Source organism: Oreochromis aureus, linkage group 1 (assembly GCF_013358895.1).
Source record: "Oreochromis aureus strain Israel breed Guangdong linkage group 1, ZZ_aureus, whole genome shotgun sequence".
Lineage (NCBI taxonomy): Eukaryota > Metazoa > Chordata > Actinopteri > Cichliformes > Cichlidae > Oreochromis > Oreochromis aureus.
In genome coordinates this window covers 9050884-9072667 of record NC_052942.1, presented here as the reverse complement: position 1 = coordinate 9072667, position 21784 = coordinate 9050884, and the positions used below count along the sequence as shown (strand labels likewise).

Here is a 21784-nt window from a genome sequence, read left to right as displayed (position 1 = left end):
ATTTTTTTTTCCCACCCTTATCCTAATGATAGTTTTGGCTGGGCAGATGAACTGCTTAGCAGGTAAGAAAAAAAAAGAAACCCTTCCAGCTCACTGGTTTCTTTAATGAGCAAAGCAGAATGTCATTTTCTGGCTGCTGGACACAAAAGCAGTAGGAGTCATATCATATTATTATGAGATCTTTAAGGGGGAGAGCTCCAAGTGTCCGTCTTCCTTCATTAGCTAAGTGTGTAATGAAATGGCCAATATTTCAGACTGTATGTCCCACTATATATTTTATTTTGAAACTGTATAGATGTGAAGTAGATCATGAAGGCTTCAGAAAAGCAAAAAAGTATTAAAGGTTTTCTTCATCTTGATTGTAAGGAACAGTGTACTTCTCAGACCCACTGCACATATTTGAAGCACTGGAGAAGCTGTAACTTCACTACAATGGAAAGATAAATAAGATAAACAAGGAAACAAAAAAGGAGAACATAGATCCACTGAAAGGAGAAGAAAGAGCAGACAGCACAACCCATTTCAAATCAAGTATTTATCCTGATTATTTAAATATAAGCCAGGAAGCAAGTCCAAATTCCAAGTTCTTAATTTGTCATCTGTAAATTGCTAAACCAACAGGCAACTTTACAAATTTGATGTTTTCTGTAATGTGACACAAAACAGAGAACAAGCTTCAATCTGTGGTTCCACTTGGGATGCTACAATCAGAAAATTTTTGGTAATTTGCCTGTAAATTATATGAGCAATTGTTCTGATCAAAATGATATTTTTTGTTTACAAACAAATCAATTAGAGAACTAATCATTGCAGCATTTCTTCCATGCAAGCTCTATCTGACCTTCCCATGTGTCAGCCAGGTTAGAAAGTCAGTTTCATATTATTTGCATAATCTTCTATCTTATACGAATTTCCCGACATTTAATCAGACTCTGTGTTGCAACTAGCAATCAGCCCTGATATTCAGCTGTTTTGAAAGCATAATTAGAACATCACTCAACACAACCATCACAAGTCAGACAGAGAAAAAGAAGCATGACGCAACTGGCAACAAACTTTGGGCCAGAAAAGCCAAAAAGACATTTTTTAAGCAACTTTTCACTTAGCCTCTGGTTAATTCAGGCCACATACTGTAAATGCTTTTCCATTACCATGTTCCCACATGCTGTTCATGCATCTGCTCCTCTAAGTCTGTCTTGACCCACTATCCATTGGCTTCTATGATGTAATTGAACAGCAGGGAATTTCAAAAAGAACTACGATTGTTCAAAGACACAATCAACCGTGTGCTACTAATCCCAACCACTATATGTAGGGGGAACCTTGAAAAGCTGATGTAACATGCAGTCTTTATCAGCTCACAGCTGGCCCAGTTAGACATTACAAATTTGTTGCTATTTGGAACAAAGGGGCCAACTTTTCGTCTCATGCTGTGCAGCTGTACTACACCTAAAAACACAGCATACCTTTCAATTCAAAGGTTTCACATATCAGGAGATAATAAAAATTAATCTTGCCTTTACCATGCTCTAAAATTATTTAAATACCACCTCGCATACCATCAACACATGACACATTATACCACGGGATTATTTAACAAAAACTAAGCCATATTATGACAGTTTATGTGTGTGAAATACACCCAACGTTTCAACAGTTTGTAGAGCTACCGCAGCAATAAGTTCAAGTCATTTTCTACATGACTTTATTGGTTTCTGGCAATGCTGTGGAGGAATTTCGGCCGACTCTTATTTACAGCATTGCTTTAGTTCATTGAGGCTTGTGATCTCACCACAGCTTTTCAGTCAGGCTGAGGTCTGAATTTTGATTGGGCCATTACAACACCTTGACTCTTTACTTTTTCAGCCATTCTGTTGGTAGATTTGCTGATGTGCTTGGGATCACTGTCCTGTTGCATGACCAAATTTTGGCCAAGCTTTAGCTTCTGGACAGATGGCCTTTGGTTTGACTCTAGAACACTTTTGGTCTACAGAGGCGCTCATGACTGTTCCTGTGGTTGCAAAACAATCCCAAACCAAATAATCTCAAATAACTACCCCACCACTACCATGCTTGACAGTGTTTGTGCAGATATGCTGTATTTGGGTGTCACCAAACGTGGTGCTGTACATTATGGCCCTTTAGCACTTTAATCTTGTCTGTCCAAAGGAAATTGTTTCAGAAGCTGCTCAGATGCAGTTTTGCAAACCTAAGCCTTGCTTCCATGTTCTTTTTTTAGAGAGAAGAGGCTTTCTTCAAGCAACTCTTCCAAACAAGCCAAATTTGTTCAGTCTTTTTCTGAGGCCTGTAGGGTCTGAGATGTAGCTCTTGGATTTTTTTTGCAATATCTCTGACCACTGCATGCTCTGACGCTGGACTGAATTTGCTAGGACATGCGCTCGTGAGTAGATTGGGAACTGCTTTCATTTTTGTGAATTTCTCACTGTAGAAAAATGGACTTGACAATGTTTGTAAATGGACTTATAACTCGTCCCAGTTTGATGGACAGCAACAATTGCTTCTCTGTCATTGCTGATGTCTTTCCTCCTTGGCATTGTGTTAACACCTGAATGTTCCAGACCAGCAAACTGCCAAATCACATTGCTGATGAGCAATTAATCTAGTGCATTTGATCCACTGAACCTGGCTGCTATTGACCCTCTTTATTCCTATGGACATAGTACGGGTGTACAGTACTTTGATTGTGCTGATGTTTATCTAATCATTGTATTTACCTAATTGTAAGACCTGCTATTGAACAGATTCATGGGGAGAAAGTTAGTGGCACATGAAGGAAAAGTGGGAAGTATCATCAGGGAAAACCTATAGGAAGTCTATAGATAAAACATACATAATTCCCAGGTATCTGGGCTGAGGATGGAAACCAGAGCATCCCAAGATCAACCATACAAACACAGGAAAAACATGCAAACTTCAGATAGTTGTCAAGAAACTTAAAAGTCAGAACCTCCTGGCTTTAATATTGCTGTAGCACAGGTTCCATATTTATTGCCTATGATAAGTAAATTTAAACACATCAAACAGTTTAAAAAAACAGTTTCTATTTAAATAAGAAAAACAAAACAGCCTGATGTTAGTGCTAAAGAAAAGGGATCACCAAAATTGTTGAATCATCTCACAGATCTATGAATCTACTCTATACCCTCTAGACTCTCACATCATTGTCTCTGGTGTTGTCATTACAGTATAGTTGAATCCAGAGCAGTTTTTGTAATACTTCACTCTTAAGATATTTATATTTTATGCAGTAATTGCCTCATTCCCCAGCTAAATAAAGCTGTGTTCTATAACTGTCAATGAAGTCATTCAACCACTCGCTGCAGCTAATGGAGCAGTATCAATAAATCTATGTCTTCAAATCCTTTACCTTATATTACAAGGGAATAAATAATCCTGTCAGAATTCATACTACCTGAGTAAGTGAAGTATGACTAACACAAAGCCTCACTGAACTTCTCACTCCACAGTGAACTTGAAAAATTCTAAATCAGGTCCAATTGTTATTCAGTTATTCAGCTTATCCATAAGTAAAGTTTTTCAGTGATGAGTGTTCAAAGTCTGTTGCTGTGACACCCACACGCTCTACAACAAAACCCTCCAGGAGAGAGAGTACAAAAACTAAGCACACACAATGATGCACCTCTTTACATAACTGTTTAAATGTAAAATGATCTGTAGCCTCAGATACAAAAACACAGAGACAAAAAAAAACAAAGCATTCATTTTTGACTGTAAAGTAGCTAAACAACCAAAACATAACATACAGCACAGTTTAGATAGCGAGGCCATATTTCATCTTTGACCATAGTTGTGTCCAAACTTCTGACTTTATATCACATTAACTTTAATTATATATTTTTTCTGATTGGCACTGGATTATAACCCACACTGTAAGTGCACTTACTTTCAGTTTTGTAGTAGAGATGTGGCTCTGCAATTTTTTAGGAGTGATAAAAGTCATGTACAAAAATAAGAATATATCCATCCATCCTCTTCCGCTTATCCGGGGCCAGGACGGGGGCCAGACCTCCCTCTCCCCGGCCACCTCCTCCAGCTTGTCCAAAAAAATATTCTGTGCCCGGAACACCTCACCTCCTGGTGCCCCTCTGGGTGAGGTGTTCCGGGCACAGAATATTTTTTTACATTTTTAAATTTTCCTTTGCTGCATTTCATTTTGTTGTGTGAACAGGGATTCAGCAAGCAGTGTGACAAAACTACATGTACAGTCTACACTGTGAACACAACTCAGATCTGACAAAAGTATGCACGGCATATTGATACAAAGTGCAGCCAAAAAAAAAGAAAAAATGTTTTCACTCTCATCCACAAAGAAGAACTCAACTGTACTGTTTCCATGTCATTGGTGTCTCAGATCTTTATTTTAATATGTCTTTTTTCCAATGATGCTGTACCAATACAACAAGAAATAGAAATGAATCTGCATTTGTGTAAATAGCATTGTAAGTTGCAACTTATGATGTTGTTCTTGTTCTGACAGAAAGACCATCAAAAGAAGAAAAATGGACCATTTTAAAAATGCTTTCTTTGGTTCTTTTGTAATACAGGAATTATGTTATAAACACATATATTATATTTTGTGTTTATGAAAGTATCATCTTTGCTGGAAGGGTTTTCCTCTGAGAATATTGTTGTGCACTAATTATGGCAAAAGCATGACCAAATAACAGGATGCAAGTTTTGCCCAGGCCTGTTTCCATGACAACCAAAGAACAAAACCCACTAATGAAGACTTAAATGCAATTATGAGCTCAGGATAAAGCTCCTAACCTTGTATTAAGACAGGCCTTTGCATTGCACGGCCTCAGGCCACATCCGGTCAGTTTGCCATCCCTGACCATCCCATGTGAGGTCAACAGGAAATTAAGATTCAAATATAATTAAATACAAATCATGCACTTTATCCCGTTTTGGCCAGAATAGAGAATGGCTTATTGTAGTTTTATTGTAGTTTGTTTTCTAAGTATTTAGAGGTAGCTAGAGGTAAAGCCATCTGTTTAGCTTGTGGAGAGCAGATTGCTATGTTTAAGGATTAAAGTTTAAAGCGCCACTAGGAGACTAAATACGCAGAGAATTACAAGAACTCGACTCATGTAGAATAGGAATGGACATCTAAACCTTTGTCAGACTCAGGACATTATGGCAAATCTGGATCTTCAGTCAGTGGACAATTTTATCTTTTTTTCCATAGTACTGCACAAGAGCTGTGATGGCTGGATTCTGGAAACAGACACTCACTCTACTTTTAAGATTACTATGAAACTTTTCTTATTCCTGTGTATATTAAAGTGTATATTAAAGTGACCCTAAACCATCCCTTGGTTATGCTGCAATAAGCTTAGGCTGCTGAAGGGGAAATATGTTGTAAAGTCAAGTGATAGAACTGAATCCAGAACTGAAATTGGGTATTTTTACATTGTATTATTCACTACAAGGTGTTGTGTAAGTCAGTGCTAAAAACTAACCATGGTGTTGATGGTGTAAATAAAATACTTAACTTCATCAGGGCATGAGCACTGAATCATAGATAGTTTGTTGCACTTTTGGAGCAGCACAATACTGGACATGGTGACATAGGCTACCACACATCTGTCAGGTGGATCAGCCTCAGCAAAGAATATGGAACCTGAGAGCAGAAATTAAAATGTTTTTCACTGAAATAAAGACAATGATATTCTGGAGTGCTCAAAATGAAAGGCATCTGGCATTTGCTGTTGATGTGATTGTCCTTTGAATTTCCACATAAGATACTAAACCTGAGTTTAATGCACTTGTTCAAGTACAAAACAGATTAAAGTTATCTCACTGTACAAAAACAAAACAAAGTTGAAAAACATCAACAAAGTGTTGATGAGTTTATGTTTGCAGTGGTTACTGAGATCAGAAAACAAATGAGGTACTCAAGCAATCAAATTAACCAGTAGTCACCCTTTTTAACCACTGTGAGGCATACATTTTAATGTTATATGGCTCCACCCTGAAGGCGGCAGTGGAAGAGAACCCGGTTAGTTTCCAGGTTGACTTTCATCTCACATCTAAAGATCACACATGCAGCAGACCCTTGGCTATGAGTAAGAACGGAAATACTGAAAAGAGGAAAGAGCCCCTGGGAAAAACAAGCCAGTCTGTGCACGACATGACCTTCTGCAAGTAGGGGACAGCCACATGACAGTGTAATTGTCATTACTGCAATTAGGTCCAAACACAAAAAGCTTACCAAGTGTGTAGAAAGGGTGTATGTGCTGGATGTCTGCCTATAATTCAATTAGGAAAAATTAGAAATCACAATTACTGCACCTGACCTTGTCTAGGCTCTGCAGTGGCACTAATGCAAGTATTACAAATCAAAGTGTGGGAAAAACAAATACCTAAAATAACACACTGGTCTCACAAAATGCATTTGATAATAAAATGATAGGTGGAAGCAAGCACAAACGGGCCAAAAAAATGTGGCTGAAGAAGTTAAGGGTTTTGTCCACCAATCAAAAAGAGCTGCAAGTTTGATGCGCTCTTTTTGAGTCAGGGGTGTACTGCTATTTTTTAAAGCACTGATACACAAATGATATTTACACACGTAAGAGTTGTGGCTTGTTTCTAAGGTAACTGCTGATCCTTGAGTGACAACTTTAAATGCTTTCATTAAGAATAAGTTATCACACCAAAGATAGTCTTTGAACCGTTCATTAAGTCATTGCTCTCTCTGAAGCCTCGTCTTCTTCTTGGGCTGTCTGACCCTTTCATCGGCTAAAACAGACCACATTCTGTTCCTCTCCCCACATTTATCTTATTCTTTCCATTTCAGAAGGATATTATTAGCCTCATTATTATTTGGTATAGTGGAATAACAGCTATATAATTAACTAGCTGTTTAAGGGTAACCATTCTACCTGAAGATAATTTATATTCATTTACATATTTACATGTATTACAAGTAAAGCTCACAGCATGTTCTGAATCTTTCAGAATAAGAGTCTTATTGTGAAATTAAACGAAATCAAATTAAATCAAACTGAAAAGCTTTTCATTTTAAAGGGCTGCACAAAGTGTCAATGACTGTAGTCTTGTGCGAACTACATTTATCAGTTGAGCACTATTAGAGGAAATGTCGTGTTAAAGTAAATAAATGGAAAAAAGGAATAATACAACACTCACAACATTACTGTTTTTTTATATTATTATTTCCATCAATACTTCATTTCAAAAAATGTAATGGCTTTTTTAACAGCCTGTTTTGTCTTCTGTAGTTAACTGATCACTTGATGGCAAAAATAAGGCAAGTTGGAGTTACCAGCTACTTTTAAGATGTAATATTGTCTTACATGTTACTCAACACCTGATGTGATGATTTTTTGAATACTGCTTAAACATCAGTGATGATTATTAAAGTATCACCAGTTTCATCATTTACATATCTCTCTTTTCAACACGTGTTAAGGTTTTGTGTTTTTTTCTTTTTTTGGATATACAGCAGAAGTATAGTGGTGATAGAGTCTCATGGTGTCATAGAGTACTCCTACTGCCAGGCCCAACCCAGATAAAAGAAAGACTTCCTACCCAGAAGTTCATATAGTATAAAATCTGAGCCAAATCAAATATGTCGATCCATCCGATGTGATGACCCCAAATGAAAAAAAGGAGCTGCCACAAGTACCTTTAGGTTAGGTCAGAAAAATACAGGTAAGTTGTCTTTTTCCCCTTTTCAATATCTCGTTTTTGTCAGTTTTAAAAACAACACAACTCTCACTTTCATGTATCTTTCATATATAACCGTTTCCTTTGGCTCATGATCCTTTCAAGGTTATTCTCTATCTTTTATCTGGTGTTCACAGATGTATTTAAGAATCAAGAGACAAGTGAAATTGTTTAGATTCACTTAATGTTTAAGGGACAATAAAAAGGAGTGTAGCTTTGCCAGACTTGTAAAATAAATCTCCATGCAGCAGATCGGGGGCATTTATTAGGTTGTTATTGAAAGAAAAAAAAAGATGTGAACAAAATGTGCTGAGCCAAGCTGATAAGCTTTGAGGCAAGCTACATTAATCAATGCACAGAAGAAGCATAATTACTGACAGAGACTGAGTATTGTCAGATAAGATGAGGATGAGTCCACAGAAAGAGTTCATAGCAGTACACATGTGGAGGAAGAGAAAACACTGAGGTCAAGCACTTCTAACCCTGGATTAATCTGGATTTATTAGTGTAATAGACACTGTTAGGTCAACGCCAAACAAGTGTGAGGTGGTGATCAGAGCAGAGCAAACATTTAAAGTGACACACTGTTGGGTCTTTCGAAGTTCTCAAGAATTAAGCATTTTTTTAATTATGTCTGATCATAGTCCAGATGAGCTTGGACACTAAATTTCAGAGCTAAATTTAAATTTTACTTTAAAATACAACAGTCATTTGAGCCAAAGTGATAAATCTAACGAACTAAATTCAGACAAATATGGGTTCATCTGGGTTTCATTTAGAATAAGCTACAGATTTTCTAAAGAACAACCAGCCATAACACAAATGAAATGGAGGCAAGAATGGATTGATTTTGTTGTTAAAAGGATTGGCTGGACGGTTGTCTGCTGTAACTTAATGGATAGGCTGTGTGGCAGAAAGCCTATTTACAAAATCTCTGCATTGGAGCAACTATATATTTTGTGTGTTTGAAGGACAGAATATCATCACGCTGTCCTGACTGAACAATAACAATGAGGGTGAAAAATCCTTATATTTACCTCCAGCTCCAGTAACCTGACACCTTCAGAAACATTAGCATTTTTTTTTATTTAACATTTAGTTATCATGGTTTATTAACCAAGTGTTATTAATTAGCTATAAAAAGGGCAATTCCCTCAGCTGTCTGTCAGAAAACATATTAAAGAGGTGTATAAAATAGGTAGGACCTACATTAAAACATGGTATATGTCTATCTGATGTCCCCTACTAAGTAGTACATATGAGTTCAACGTCTATACTTTAATATCAATGTTTTCCTTAAAATTACTAATATTAAGTTTCACTTTCTTTTTTTTTATCTTTGTGATTGTCAAATCAGTCTGACTTCTCAACAGTAATTATACTGGAATCATTTCAATTATTATGCCATTAAGGTGTTTTATGGTTAACATTATGATAACCATTAGAATTCATTTAAGTATCATATAAGTATCAGTTATACTGTTTAATAACTTCAAATGTGGCATAATATATAATCAGATCTTTATTATGCAGCACTTTTCCTGGTAAACGTCTTATGTTTATTGACAGGCTTCATCCCACTGTGTATAGTCCACATGTTCTTCAAATAATATTTTCCTCTTTTTCAATCTTACACAAGGACAGCAGAGGAAGAAAGGAAAATTCCACGAATTTTCAGGACTCTGAACCACCATCAGAGTAATTCCAAATCCTAACCCAAGGTAAGAGCCCTCCGTTTGGGCATGGGGACCTGCACAAGGAAGTCAAATAAGATGACATGTAAATGCTGAAGGTGCTACCCTCCACAATATCATTGTATCAAACAGTGCATGGCAGGGACATCTAAATGGTTGCATTCAGTCAAGTAGAGGATATAGTTGCCAGTTCCTGTCTATACCATGTAGCAAATCTCTAATCAAATATAATTATTCCACTTAATGGGTTTAAAAGACTTAATGAATTAAAAATGTATCCTGTTTTTTACTTATTGCATTTTTGCCCTCTTTCTACATAAAATAACTGTATACGTATATAAGTATAAGATATGGGAATGAGTTCAGAAACACATAAAAAATATTGTTCACATGGATCTGCCAAACTTCATGAAGGGACAGCAGTATCTAGAGAACAGGGCACTGATGAACAAGTGTCTTTTCCCAACTTGAACAATGTCCAAAATATGCACAGGGGAACATTCAATTCATTTAAAAAATTATTATGGTGATGAGCGATGTGGGTCAAAGACATTTAAACTGTGTCTGAATACATTACTGCAACTGAAATTATTATTTTAAAGCCATTCATCGGAGCAAAAGCAGGAGAATGAAACGTGACATTGGGGAGGGTGATATTCATTTCCTAGAATGTCCTTTGGTAACCTCCAAAGAGAAGGTACATCAAGTCTTCTGCTTCATATTCAACCGGCAGACATGAAGGTGATATTGATTTTTTTTTTCTAATGCTTGCCAAGAAAGCAAATCAGCGTATTTCCCCCAAAATAAAACTATGTCTTTAATATTTCATTTATAATTTCTTTTATATCATTACTCTTTGCACTGTAACTCTGAGCCTTATTGACTTACTGACTTTGCAGTTAAACATGAGTCTATGAGACCCAACAACATCTTGTGTTTGGCTGTAAAATAGACATCAATAAAAAAGGAAAAGCCAAAGGAACACTACAAGTTTAAGTCCACCCGAGGATGTGACGATAAATTGCTCCATCTCCCATTTACAGACACTTAAAAGCATTTAATGAGCCTTGAAATCAATAGAATGTGGTTTAGTGCAGAAATTATACTCTTAAAAATTCAAGGCTAATGGGTCTGCTAGTTTGAATAAGTAAATATTCTTAACACGAAGAATATGAGAGGCTCAGTTTAGATGGATATAAATATGCAAGTTTTATTTTGCTTGTTTTGTCAACCCAGATTTACTTCCTGACTATTATTCTTTGTCTAAGTTTGTGTGGCATTGAGCTAATTGGTATTATTATTCTATAAACAAACATGAAATGTAACTGTAGCAAAAACATCAGACTGCAGACTTACTATTAAAACAAAAATCTGGCAACTGTCTTTCTTTGTGATGAAAACTATTCTGTATATAAATTAATACAGTGTTTAGATTTATAGACAGCTTTGTCTGATTGGTCATTAATTGATACTAAAGTTTTTATCAGAAAAAAACATGTAATTTCAAGATTTATCAATGCACACTTACAGATAAAAATATACTGTGTTTTTCTGCAAGTCAGTGACATGAAAGTAGATGTACAGTAGTTCGGTTTTGTGGGTTATCATTCATTTTTTGTTTTTGGTTAGACTGTCTGTTGCATAGACCTTTTGGTTTCTTGTATTTACCCAGCACTGGTGATTCAAAATTATCTGCCCCAAAGATGCACAGGCCATTGCACTTGTAGATGAAAGTCAAATTTAGGGTATTGTAGAAAAGGCTGAATTAACAGTTGTTCTGTTTTGTTGTTTGACACTTTGACAGAGCCACAACTAGGTTTCACCATGTATTCTGAGATTATGGTGGGAGATGAGCTGATGGTGACAGTTGGGGCGGCTGGAAAAAACATCCCCTTGTTAGAGCATCACAACGGACTAAAGTGCAGTGTTGTTGCTCAGATGAAAGGCATCATGAGCTGTGATTGCTGCTTTAAAGACATTCTGAAAACTGAGCGGCAGGTGGCTTTAGCTGGCACTGCTGCAGATGACAGTGAATTCAGAAGAGCAAACAAAGGTAAGAGCTGAAAGTGTCCGCTGATGAGGTGGTGAACCTGACCCAGACACATGGAGTAAGTGGCTTGATAAGCATGTTGACATTCACACTCTTACTTGCCTTGACATAACAGTTCTAAATATAGGCCTTCAAATTCCTTGCATGTCTTGGTAAATTAGAAAAAGGGGATCAGTGCAAAGTTAATGTTTGTATTGTTGAATAACCTGATTAAGTTTGTATATATATATATAGTCCTCATATTTTCAGAAAACTTGACCTTTGCCCTTGACCTTGAGGTCGGGATCACTGAAATTTGAACTCATCTAAGATGTTTGGCAGATGCACCTGTGCTATGAATTTCAGAACCCCTACATCATCTTGTTCTCGAGTTACATTCACAAACTTGGGTGTCCACGCTGCCCACCCGCCTCCAGGATGCCCATCAGCCTTTCACAGCTGAGGGGTAAAAAAGCATTAGTGACTAGACTCTGTAAAAATGAGCAGGATTTAGACACAGTCACAGGCACTTGCTCAGACAGTTACGCTAAGAATCAGGCTTCGCTTTTATACCACACGCAGCCACAAGCTAATGACTAATAGCACCAAACCAACCCATTCAATTTCGCTGTATTAATTACATCAGCCCCGCTCAAAATAACAGCATAAGCAAAATGTTTTGATTCAAATTATGTTTTGATCTTTTTCCATCCAATAACACTCTGATGCCCTCCTTCATCTTCACCAGACTATCATCAGAGAGACAGCCACTGCAGTGATAATTAATCGACAAACCACCAGCCTGATGGGTATAATAGGCATCTGGGAAAAATCAATATTAGAGCGCAATCCTCGCGTGCATCGTACCGTCTTTCATCCTCAAGTGGTGACAGAGCATTACCTCCACTCAAATTTAGCCTGCTTGTTCTGTCTAGCAACTGTATTTAAAAAAAGGACAAGTGATGCCTTCCTGGGTCTCAGGAGAGAATGTGAGGGCTGAGAAAGACTGTCACAACTGAAGTGCACGTTTATAGATCAGCCTCGAGTGTTCTCTTTAGATAAGGGTATTCACTGGCCAATCAATGCGGCGATTATATCATCGGTACCTTCCACTTCATTAAACAACGGTGTGAGCTGAAGACGCATCCTATACAGAGACACACAGGATGTTATATCAGTATACAGCCTTTCTCTTCGCGAGCCTGTCCTTGAATGTTTTACTGTCAGCCATGCTAACAGCCTGCTCTCCACAAGGAGGATGCACTGAACAAATATTTACCCTGATAAACACAGGCAGCTCATTAGACATGTCACTTCAAAGGAGCATGCTAAAAATTACTCAGCACAGTCTCTTGTGACAGAGATGTCAAGGTGCTCGAGAGCCGTATGTGTGTGTGTTACCTGTTACAGTCAACGTGCAGAAGCAGGTGGGAGGCACTGATGGTAAGGGCGATCTTGTGCCACTGGCCATCAGCGAGGCGGTAGGGGAAGGATTCAGAGCGTGGCTTGCCTTTGAAGCGGTAGTGATAGCGGATCTCCTCTCTCACCCCGCTGCTTTCCAGCTCAAAGTAGCTGTAGGGGGAGAAGTCACAGGTCACAGATGCTCAGTTTCCTGAACAAAGGAAGGGGAAACTCAAAGAAAACACATTATGTGTACAAGGTTTTATCCAAAAGCAGGTTGGAAGATTTTTCTAAACTTTTGTTTAACGATAAGGATGAAAATGATAAGAATGATGATATTTCCTTTTTGGTTTTGGACAAAGTGTTACTGAAGGTAAGATTTGAGAAGACATAGCAACAGAAAAGGTAGATGGAGAGTGGCTGCAATGCAAATATGGCTGGATCACTATCTGTCCCAGGGAAATGAGTACCCACACAAACAAGATGGAATCTAAAAGGTATGCGACCCAAATATGGCTCAATCAGGCACCAAAACACAGGTGTCTGTGTCACCCTATCTGAAAGTCTCAGAACTTTCTGAACTGTAGAGTAAGAAATTTATCCATCACCCTGCTCAGTAAATAGTAACTCACAACTCACAGCAAAAATACCCCCGAGAGGGTAATTGTGCACTGTAAAAGTCTCAGTTTTCTCTTGCCCAGACCATAACACATACCCAGAGTTTAAAACTAAAACTGGGTCAGCAACAAATTCTTAATTTTGGTGTTTCTGAAATGGCAGAGGAGAGTGGACCTTGGGCAGAAATGCCGCAGAAAGATGAACAGATTGCTCGGTGTAACCTTAAAGCACAAAGTTCATCTAACAAACAAAGACTGGGGGGGGGGCTTTTTCTCTCAGTGTTACCTACTACCCTCACTTTGCAGTGTGACTGCAAGCGTTTAACTTTAGCTCTTCTCTGCACCATGTGTGCTCTACCCTCCACCCTCATCAGGCATGCTAAATTAAGAGCCAACCAGGCACAAACAGCAGCAGCAGCCCAAGAGCCGCAGGCAACAAGTCGTGACATTTCAGCTTCCCTGCGGCTGAAAGTGACCCCAGCTCTGGAACCTCTAGCCTTAAGCACACATACACATTCACACACAGAAAGTACACCGCATCTGGCAAACACATCTCTAATATATAACCAAACATAGCCCAGAATGTCACCTATCCCAATATATTCAGAAGCAAAAAAACAACCCAAAAAACACAGACTCACACAGGGATCAAGCCAATTCAATACCAAAGCTCAACAGCTCTCATGCATATTTATGAAAAGGGAGAGTGGACCTACTCCACAGAATATCAATCGGAATTATGGGGCAGGATATTTATCCATTTCCCTTTTTGGGAAATGGATAAAACTCAGAAGAACTCGACAAAAAAAAAAAAGTGTGCACACATACTGTAACTATGTAGGCGCAGTGGGTCAAAGTTGAACTCAAAAGTCAATCTATAAACTGAAGGACACTTAAAGGATTACACTCCCGTATGCTGTAGCTTTAAGGAAGACTGACGCTGCCACCCACATGCAAAGGGGTTTCATGAATGTGTTTTTCTTTTAATGATGTCATTTTGAATGCAAATGACATGCAAATATTTGGTATTAACCAAGGCAGCATTATCATATCATAAACAAAGTTATGAGAGTTTGGGTATCAGATTGGCTGTTGCGTGAGTATTGTAATTAAGTCATGAATTGCTTGACATCAAAAACCCTAATCTTTCTCCCAACACCAACCAAAACCTCAAGTTAATGAAAATGGACTGGCTATTATATAGTGCTTTTCTGCTATACAACATGTCTCATTCACCAGTGCATTTGTCTAAGCACGTTTTTCTATGTCTGACTGCTACCTAACATTTACACACCTTCACACTCTGGTGAATGCATCTGCAGCAACTTTGGGTTTAGTATCTTGCCAAAGGACAACTCAGACCTGCCAAAGATCAAACCAACAATCTTTTATTAGCAGATGACCTGCTTTACCTCCTGAGCCAGAGCCACCCTATAATGTTAGGTTGTAATAACAAATGCATCTCAATAAATGTACAGTTTGCATTAAAAATAAATGACCTAAGTCACTGAAACTTAGTGAAAATAGACACTAACATTTATAAAGACTCCATCCCACATAGCAAGCAGGTCTGGCCCGGATCCGGTATCAAGCCGGCACTGCTGGTTTACTTCTGGCATGATAAGACGTATGCCACCCAGATATGGGCCAAAACTGGCATAGATGGCACCGTCTATGTGATGGCATGCCATATCTGGCTCGATTGTGGTTTGGTTTATGTGGCCCAAGCCCATAGAAAACAGGTCCGGCCCAGATCTGGCATCAAGCTGACACTTCTGACTGACCGGTGTCATGGCAGAGTGTATGTCAACCAGATGTGGGCCAGGTCTGGCAATGATGGCACTATTTATGTTCCTATTTTTCTTTTTTAGTTAGACGACCCAAATGCCATGTTGCAATACTATACTGCTATAGTAGCCAACGTTTCAAATGCAGGTTTGACAGGTTTGTGAGTGTACACTTTATCCAAAACCTAGTGACGGTTTACTCATCTTTGCCAGTGGGTGGCTGTAGCTTAGGCGGTAGAGCAGGTCACCTACTGATCGGAAGGTTAGTGGTTCAATCCCTGGCTCCTCCTGCATGTCAAAGAGTGTGAATGTGTATGAATGTAATCAGGAAGCACTCAGTTTAGAGAAAGTGTGTGATTGGGTGAATATGACATGTTGTATAGAGCACTTTGAATAATAAGGGGAAAGGAAATGCACTATAAAAGAATGAGCCCATTCACTGTCTGAACAGAGTTCTGTCATCTTACTTTTGCACTACTATGTTCCAGCACATGTTGTTATTACATGGCTTGATTAAGGTACACATTAGGCTGATATCTGGGCCAGCACAGGGCCAGCAGTGTGTTTGCAACTGGCCCGTGGCTGCACACAACTTACACATGGCCCACATACCGCAAAGAATGACGGCCCTTTGGTTCAAATTATTTAAATGACTTATCTTAAAAGTTCCAAACAAATAGAGTACCTTTGTTAAGTTGAATGAAACATTTGAAATGCTGCAACAAAACAAGAAGACAAAGGAAAGGAGACGTTGATGATCAGTACATGCTATCTTAGGGTTCAGCTCAAACCTCTTCCACACAGCTAATGATGGCCCATCAACCCCCCGCACAGCAGGCTGAGTTAGTACTAAAACAATTATCACGCAGTAATTTAACAGGCATCACGAGGAAATGTTTTTCTACAACATTAAATTGCATTTCCACACTTCAAGTAGAGATGGCTTCATTACAAACATGTGTGCATGTGTAAGAGAAAGGGTAGGGTGGGACTGGCCGGTTTGGAAGGTTGACTTTGTACAGCGTGTCACCTTTTGTGGAATTAAATGAATACATCACTCTAGGCCTACGACGGGCACCAGCCTGACAGCCCGACTCCATCATGCTGCAGGACATGGAGCCGCTGATACTTGTCAGCTGGAGAAGAATCATTTGCATTGAACGAGGTGCAAAAAGAGAATGAGAGCTCTCCAGCTTTGCCTCTTTCACTGATGGAAGCCTCGTCTGGGCTTCAAGAGGCCTGAAATCTCTGAACGAGCAGAAATCCTGATTTGACTCATGAAATAATCATCAAAGGCATTAACTCCACTTCACAGCGAGCGTTTATTTTATGAAGTATTTAGTGGTAGCTATTGTATCCTCGCATTACAGCATATTTAATGAAGGGGAATAATCTATTGGCAGGCAGTCCATTTGTTATGAGCAGCGCAGGCTGACAGCTAATAAAAATGACATATCTGTTTTGGTGCTCTCTGTACAAAATATAAAAAATGAGCCTTATCACCATTTAAATGCTTTCTTTTCATTGCTGATCCTTTAATAACCACCATTGTACAAAGCCACTTTTTTTTAACTAACAGAAACTGCAGTGCTCAAACAGACTCCTAATGTGAGTATGCATAGCTTTCAGGGGAAAAAAATGTTTGCATATCAAACAAAAGTGAAATCTTGTTGGCAGGAATAGAGGGAGGATTGTTTTTATTAGAATAAGTTTAGCTTTGATAGTAAAATATTAGACATTACAGATCCCCCATTTTCTGAACCCAAATAAGTTGAAGGGAAAAATTAACTTCATGAAACAATTAAAATTTGTTATGATACTAAAGCGCAAGGCTTAAAACAATCCCAAACTTTGCTTTATAAATTAAAAAAACAAGTACATGCCATGATTGAATAGCTTATAGAGGTATACCTTTAGCAATACTAGCTCAAGTCATTGTTTTCTGTATGAGTTTATCAGTTTCTCACATCATTCTGGAGGATTTTTTTATATAGCAATGCTTCTGTTATTTCAATCAGGTTAAACTCTGAATTTTGAGGGCTATCACAATACCTTGATTCTTTTCTTTTTCAGCAGTTGTGTTATAGATACAGAAGAGTTCCTGGTTGACTCAATGACTGCAAGATATCCTGGTCTTAAACCTGAAACCTCAACTCATCAGCCCACCACCACTGTGCTTTACAGTTGGTATGAGGTGTTTGTGATGATATGCTTTGGATTATGGCCAAAATCACCACTTAAGTCCTGGCAACCCTTCCCAAGAAGTCATGCGTTTTCAGTGTTTATCTAAATGCACTGTCGTGAACTTTTAACATTAGACACACGAGCTGAGGCTCGCAGAGTCTGTCAAGAAGTGTCTTATTTCCTGAGACATTCACCTCTGGGAAAATTGTGTATTAACACAAGACAAGCTCCAACTTCTGCTTTTATAGTGGTGTTCACACTTGCTGATGATTAGCTAATTAAGTGCATTCGATTAGCAGCATCTGGCTCTTCTGACCTTCTTTTCTATAGCAGTAGGAGTGCACTTCATTTTTCACAGGGACACAGACTTGTACAAAAAAAAAACAAACTGTGCACTTCTAAGCAGCATTTTTGTTGTCCTGTACAGACATAGAGCAAAACGAACATATTTACCCTAGTAAATATGGGACCGTACACTGATTGACTGCTGAAGCCAAAAACTACACTGCTGAGAGAAAAAGAGACTCAAACAAAGTATTACATTTGCAGACTACAGAGCTAAGGTGGAACAGCCTAGTGTGTGAGACATTTCTCCCTGGGTTTGGAACAAAAAAAAAATAGTTCAGTGATCCATTATTAATTTTGAAAAGAAAAATGCTTTGAACCATATACACTACTGCACAGTGAGAATACTATTTTGTTAGGCTCGCATCTCACTGTCAAGAAAGAAGATCCAGTTATCATTCATATATTCTGATGCCCTCGATGTTGAAGGTAGTGTGAAGAGACACACAGATAACATAAAGAAATTATTCTGCACACTGACACATGGCACAAACACTCAGTGATTGAATGTACTCTGATATATTTTTCCCTAGAAATGTCTCATGTGCCTTAAGGACTGTATTGGTACAAGTTCAGTCCTTGTACAAGGTCATGGTCATCGTGTCTTAAACATAACACATGACTTGAATTATATCTTAGAGCATATACTGTAAGCGTTTCCCAGTTCTTGCTTGTGGGATCCTGAATTATAATCAGATTTCTTCAACTTCTAAATGTGCAAATTTTCCTTTGTCACGAGCATCACAAACAAAATTCGATTTGCCTCCACTGTGATTAGGTGGAGGCATATTTTAATGATTTGATACAGTGCTAGAAAATCCAATCGATTTGATTTTCATATTTATCTGTTAAATGTTGTACCACTCAAAAGTTTGTGGTCAAGTAAAAACATACTCACATTTGTTGTTTTATACAATTTAATACACTATGTTGTCAATAATAAAGAATACTTATTCAAATCATTAATCATTTATTATCTACACAAGTGTACAGAGGCTCTAATGGCACATATGTGCAACAAGTTGTATTATGTTGAAAGGAAAAATTTGGGAATTTTTTTTTGTGTGTGTTAGCAGAGTTAGCACTCTGGTAGACTCTGATTAAAGAAATTCAAATTCTGCTTTTCAGAATTTGACATTAACATCAGAATCTGAGACTGATCTACTGCATCAGTCTCTATGGGCACTGTGCATACTGCCCTTTTCATGTAGTGTTACCAACTGGCTCTGACCAGAATCAAAAGAGAAGCTGGAGACACTGGTGGCTAAAAGAGCAAGAAGACAAATACATCAGTTTGAAATACATAGTATCATATATCATATGCCCCACCGCTCATCATCTAGCACCTTTATTATATGGTACTCATAATAGACAATGAAGTAAGCAGAGTCAGAATCAGAATACTTTAATAATCCCTAAGGAAATTATGCGGTTACAGTTGCTCCAAGATAAATAATATAATATATTACAAAGTATAAAAAAATAGCTCTAATTTATACAAATAGCTCAATTATGAATATCCATAATATTACAGAGGTGAAATCTATATGACTAGCATTTTATTCTAACTTGTAAAACTTTATTTGTTATTTTTACTGTAGAGCATGTGCAAAAGGATGTAACTATTGCTGTGTGTACAGTGTACTACATGGAGGAGTTGTACAGACAGGAATGATTTCCTGTGTCGTTCAGTGGTGCATTTGGGTAATCTCAGTCTCTCACTGAGCGTGCTCCTGTGACCGGCCAGCACGTCATGGAGTAGGTGGGAGGTATTATCCAGCATTGTCCTTATCTTGGACAACATCTGCCTGCCCAACACCACCTTAAAGGAGTCTAGCTCCATCCGCACCACATTGCTGCCCTTGCGGATCAGTTTGTGATTGCGACCCTCAACCTTGCTGCCCCAGCATACAAGAGCATAGAGGATGGCACTGGCCACAACAGACTCATAAAAAATGTTTAAAGATGTTTACAGATGTTTAAAGACCTCAGCCGCCTCAGAAAATAGAGACGACTCTGGCCCTTCCTGTAGAGGGCAGTGGTGTTTTTAAACCAATCCAGGTTATTGTCTATGTGTAATCCAAGGTATTTGTAGTATTCGAAACAGGGGTCACAGATTTCCTGGTCCTCCTAAAGTCTATATATATACTGCTGGATGAAAACTTTGTTGTTTCTATTTTTAATATTCAGCTTAGAAGTATCAGAATAAAGGATTTTTTTGTAGATTTTGTTTGTTTTTACACTAAAAGCAAACCCTCAAGGATTTATGCTCCAGATATGTAATTAACCAAAATCTATTGATTCTTCAGTGCATACATTATTAGCATGGCAGTTTTCAGTTGTGCTAACATGATCAATGAGTCTTAACGCGATACTATTGCATTAGGTAACAAAATGTGCTACTTGAACACAGGATTCTAAATTTATATCACAATAAAAATCGTCAAAGATTAATGATTTCAACAGTCACTAACAGGATTTATTGTTAATGCAATCAGAATTAGTTAGATTTTTTTTTTTTTTTTGAAAACTTACTTTCAAGAATCAGTACTCTCCTAAACATTTGACTGGTATGGTTTGGCACAGCCATTTAATAATAATATGACGTGAAAAAATGTAATATGTAAAATGTAAATGTGGGTGTGGTTGTTTTCCAGACTATGTTTGGTTGTTAGTAGCTGCCAGACAACCAGCAGAGACTTCAGGATGTCAACGGTTGCAACAATCATAAACCATCATATCAGTTTTCAAACTCTTAGCCTAACAAGGCAGCAAATGGAAAAATAATTCCTTAAGTGGAAACTGCTGACTTTTGACTGAATAGTCAAAGTGATAAGTGGTGGTATGAGTGTTAATGGGGGATATAACACTTAATACCAGTACAAATTCCTCTAGCATCTTTTTCTATAGTATTATGACTCTGCTAAGACCAGAGGAGACGGTGGTTCAAACTACTATGTGATAAATAAACAGCCACAGTGGCAGGGTTGCAGGCTGCATCTCCTGAGATGGAGATTGTGGGCTGTAGAAAGTCTCGGAAGTGCTGTGACAGCTGTGGGAGGAAGCTGTTGAGGTGACAAGTGTTCTTTATCAAAATCCAGTGGCATCGTCTGTGGGAGAAAAGTTTTGGAAATGAATGGCTGCCAGAGAGTTCTGGGTTAGCTGTATATCATCCTGCCCTTTTTCTTCACCTCCAGTGTCATGCAGCTATTTCATAGAAGGCAGATGACAGCCAATTATCTGCTCAATAGGAAGGTCAGCACTCTGGAGCTTGTCCATAGAACGGGAGGAGAGGGGGTAAAGCAGATATGACGATGGCAAAGCACACCGATGCCTTCTCTACTGACCTGAAAAGTCTGACCAGGATTGGTTGCAAGGCGTTGTGCTTCAGTTGCCACAAGAAGGCTATGCTTGATTGGAGATTGTGGATTTAGCAAATGTTGCCATCACGTCAGAGGTTGGTAGTGGAAAGGTGCAACTTTAACACCAAAGCACAGCTTGAGGTATATAGATCAATGGGATGTGATGTGAAAGAAGAAATCAATTCTCATTTTCACAGTTTGGACTGTGTTCAGCGCGACATTAATACCAGCCAAGCACTGTGTGAGGCAGGCCACCTCAGGTTTGTTATAATGAGGGTGACGACGATGTCAGGTCTAAACAGTCAATGAATCATTTGGGTACAGGATGTAGTGGAGTGAATAAAACATAAACAGAGGGGAGCGTCTGCCAAAAATTTAAATATGCCTCATCAATGGATTTCTCTGAATTTATTATTAATATTTTGTTTTACTTTGGGCACCAGATTTCTTTGACTCAGCAAATATCGTACTACAAGATGTGCCTCTTTCCCTTTTTTTGATGGTACTATGCTATATTGATTCCTCCCACCTCCACCCCCCAGTCTTCTATTAGTGTTGGAGAAATCAATACAACAAAGTATCAAGATATTTTGCATGGCAATATTTTATCGATATAGGGATATCAAATGTTGTC

At 38.3% G+C, this 21784-nt stretch overlaps 1 protein-coding gene across 1 annotated transcript in view; it reads right to left on the bottom strand.

Moving 5' to 3' along the window:
• LOC116336536 (protein kinase C-binding protein NELL1) overlaps window positions 1-21784 on the bottom strand; it is a 285884-nt gene that overhangs the window by 208606 nt on the left and 55494 nt on the right. The window contains exon 5 of the mRNA XM_039603744.1: window positions 12856-13026. Within this exon, the coding sequence (XP_039459678.1) occupies window positions 12856-13026 (171 nt within the window). The remainder of the gene's footprint in view (window positions 1-12855; window positions 13027-21784) is intronic.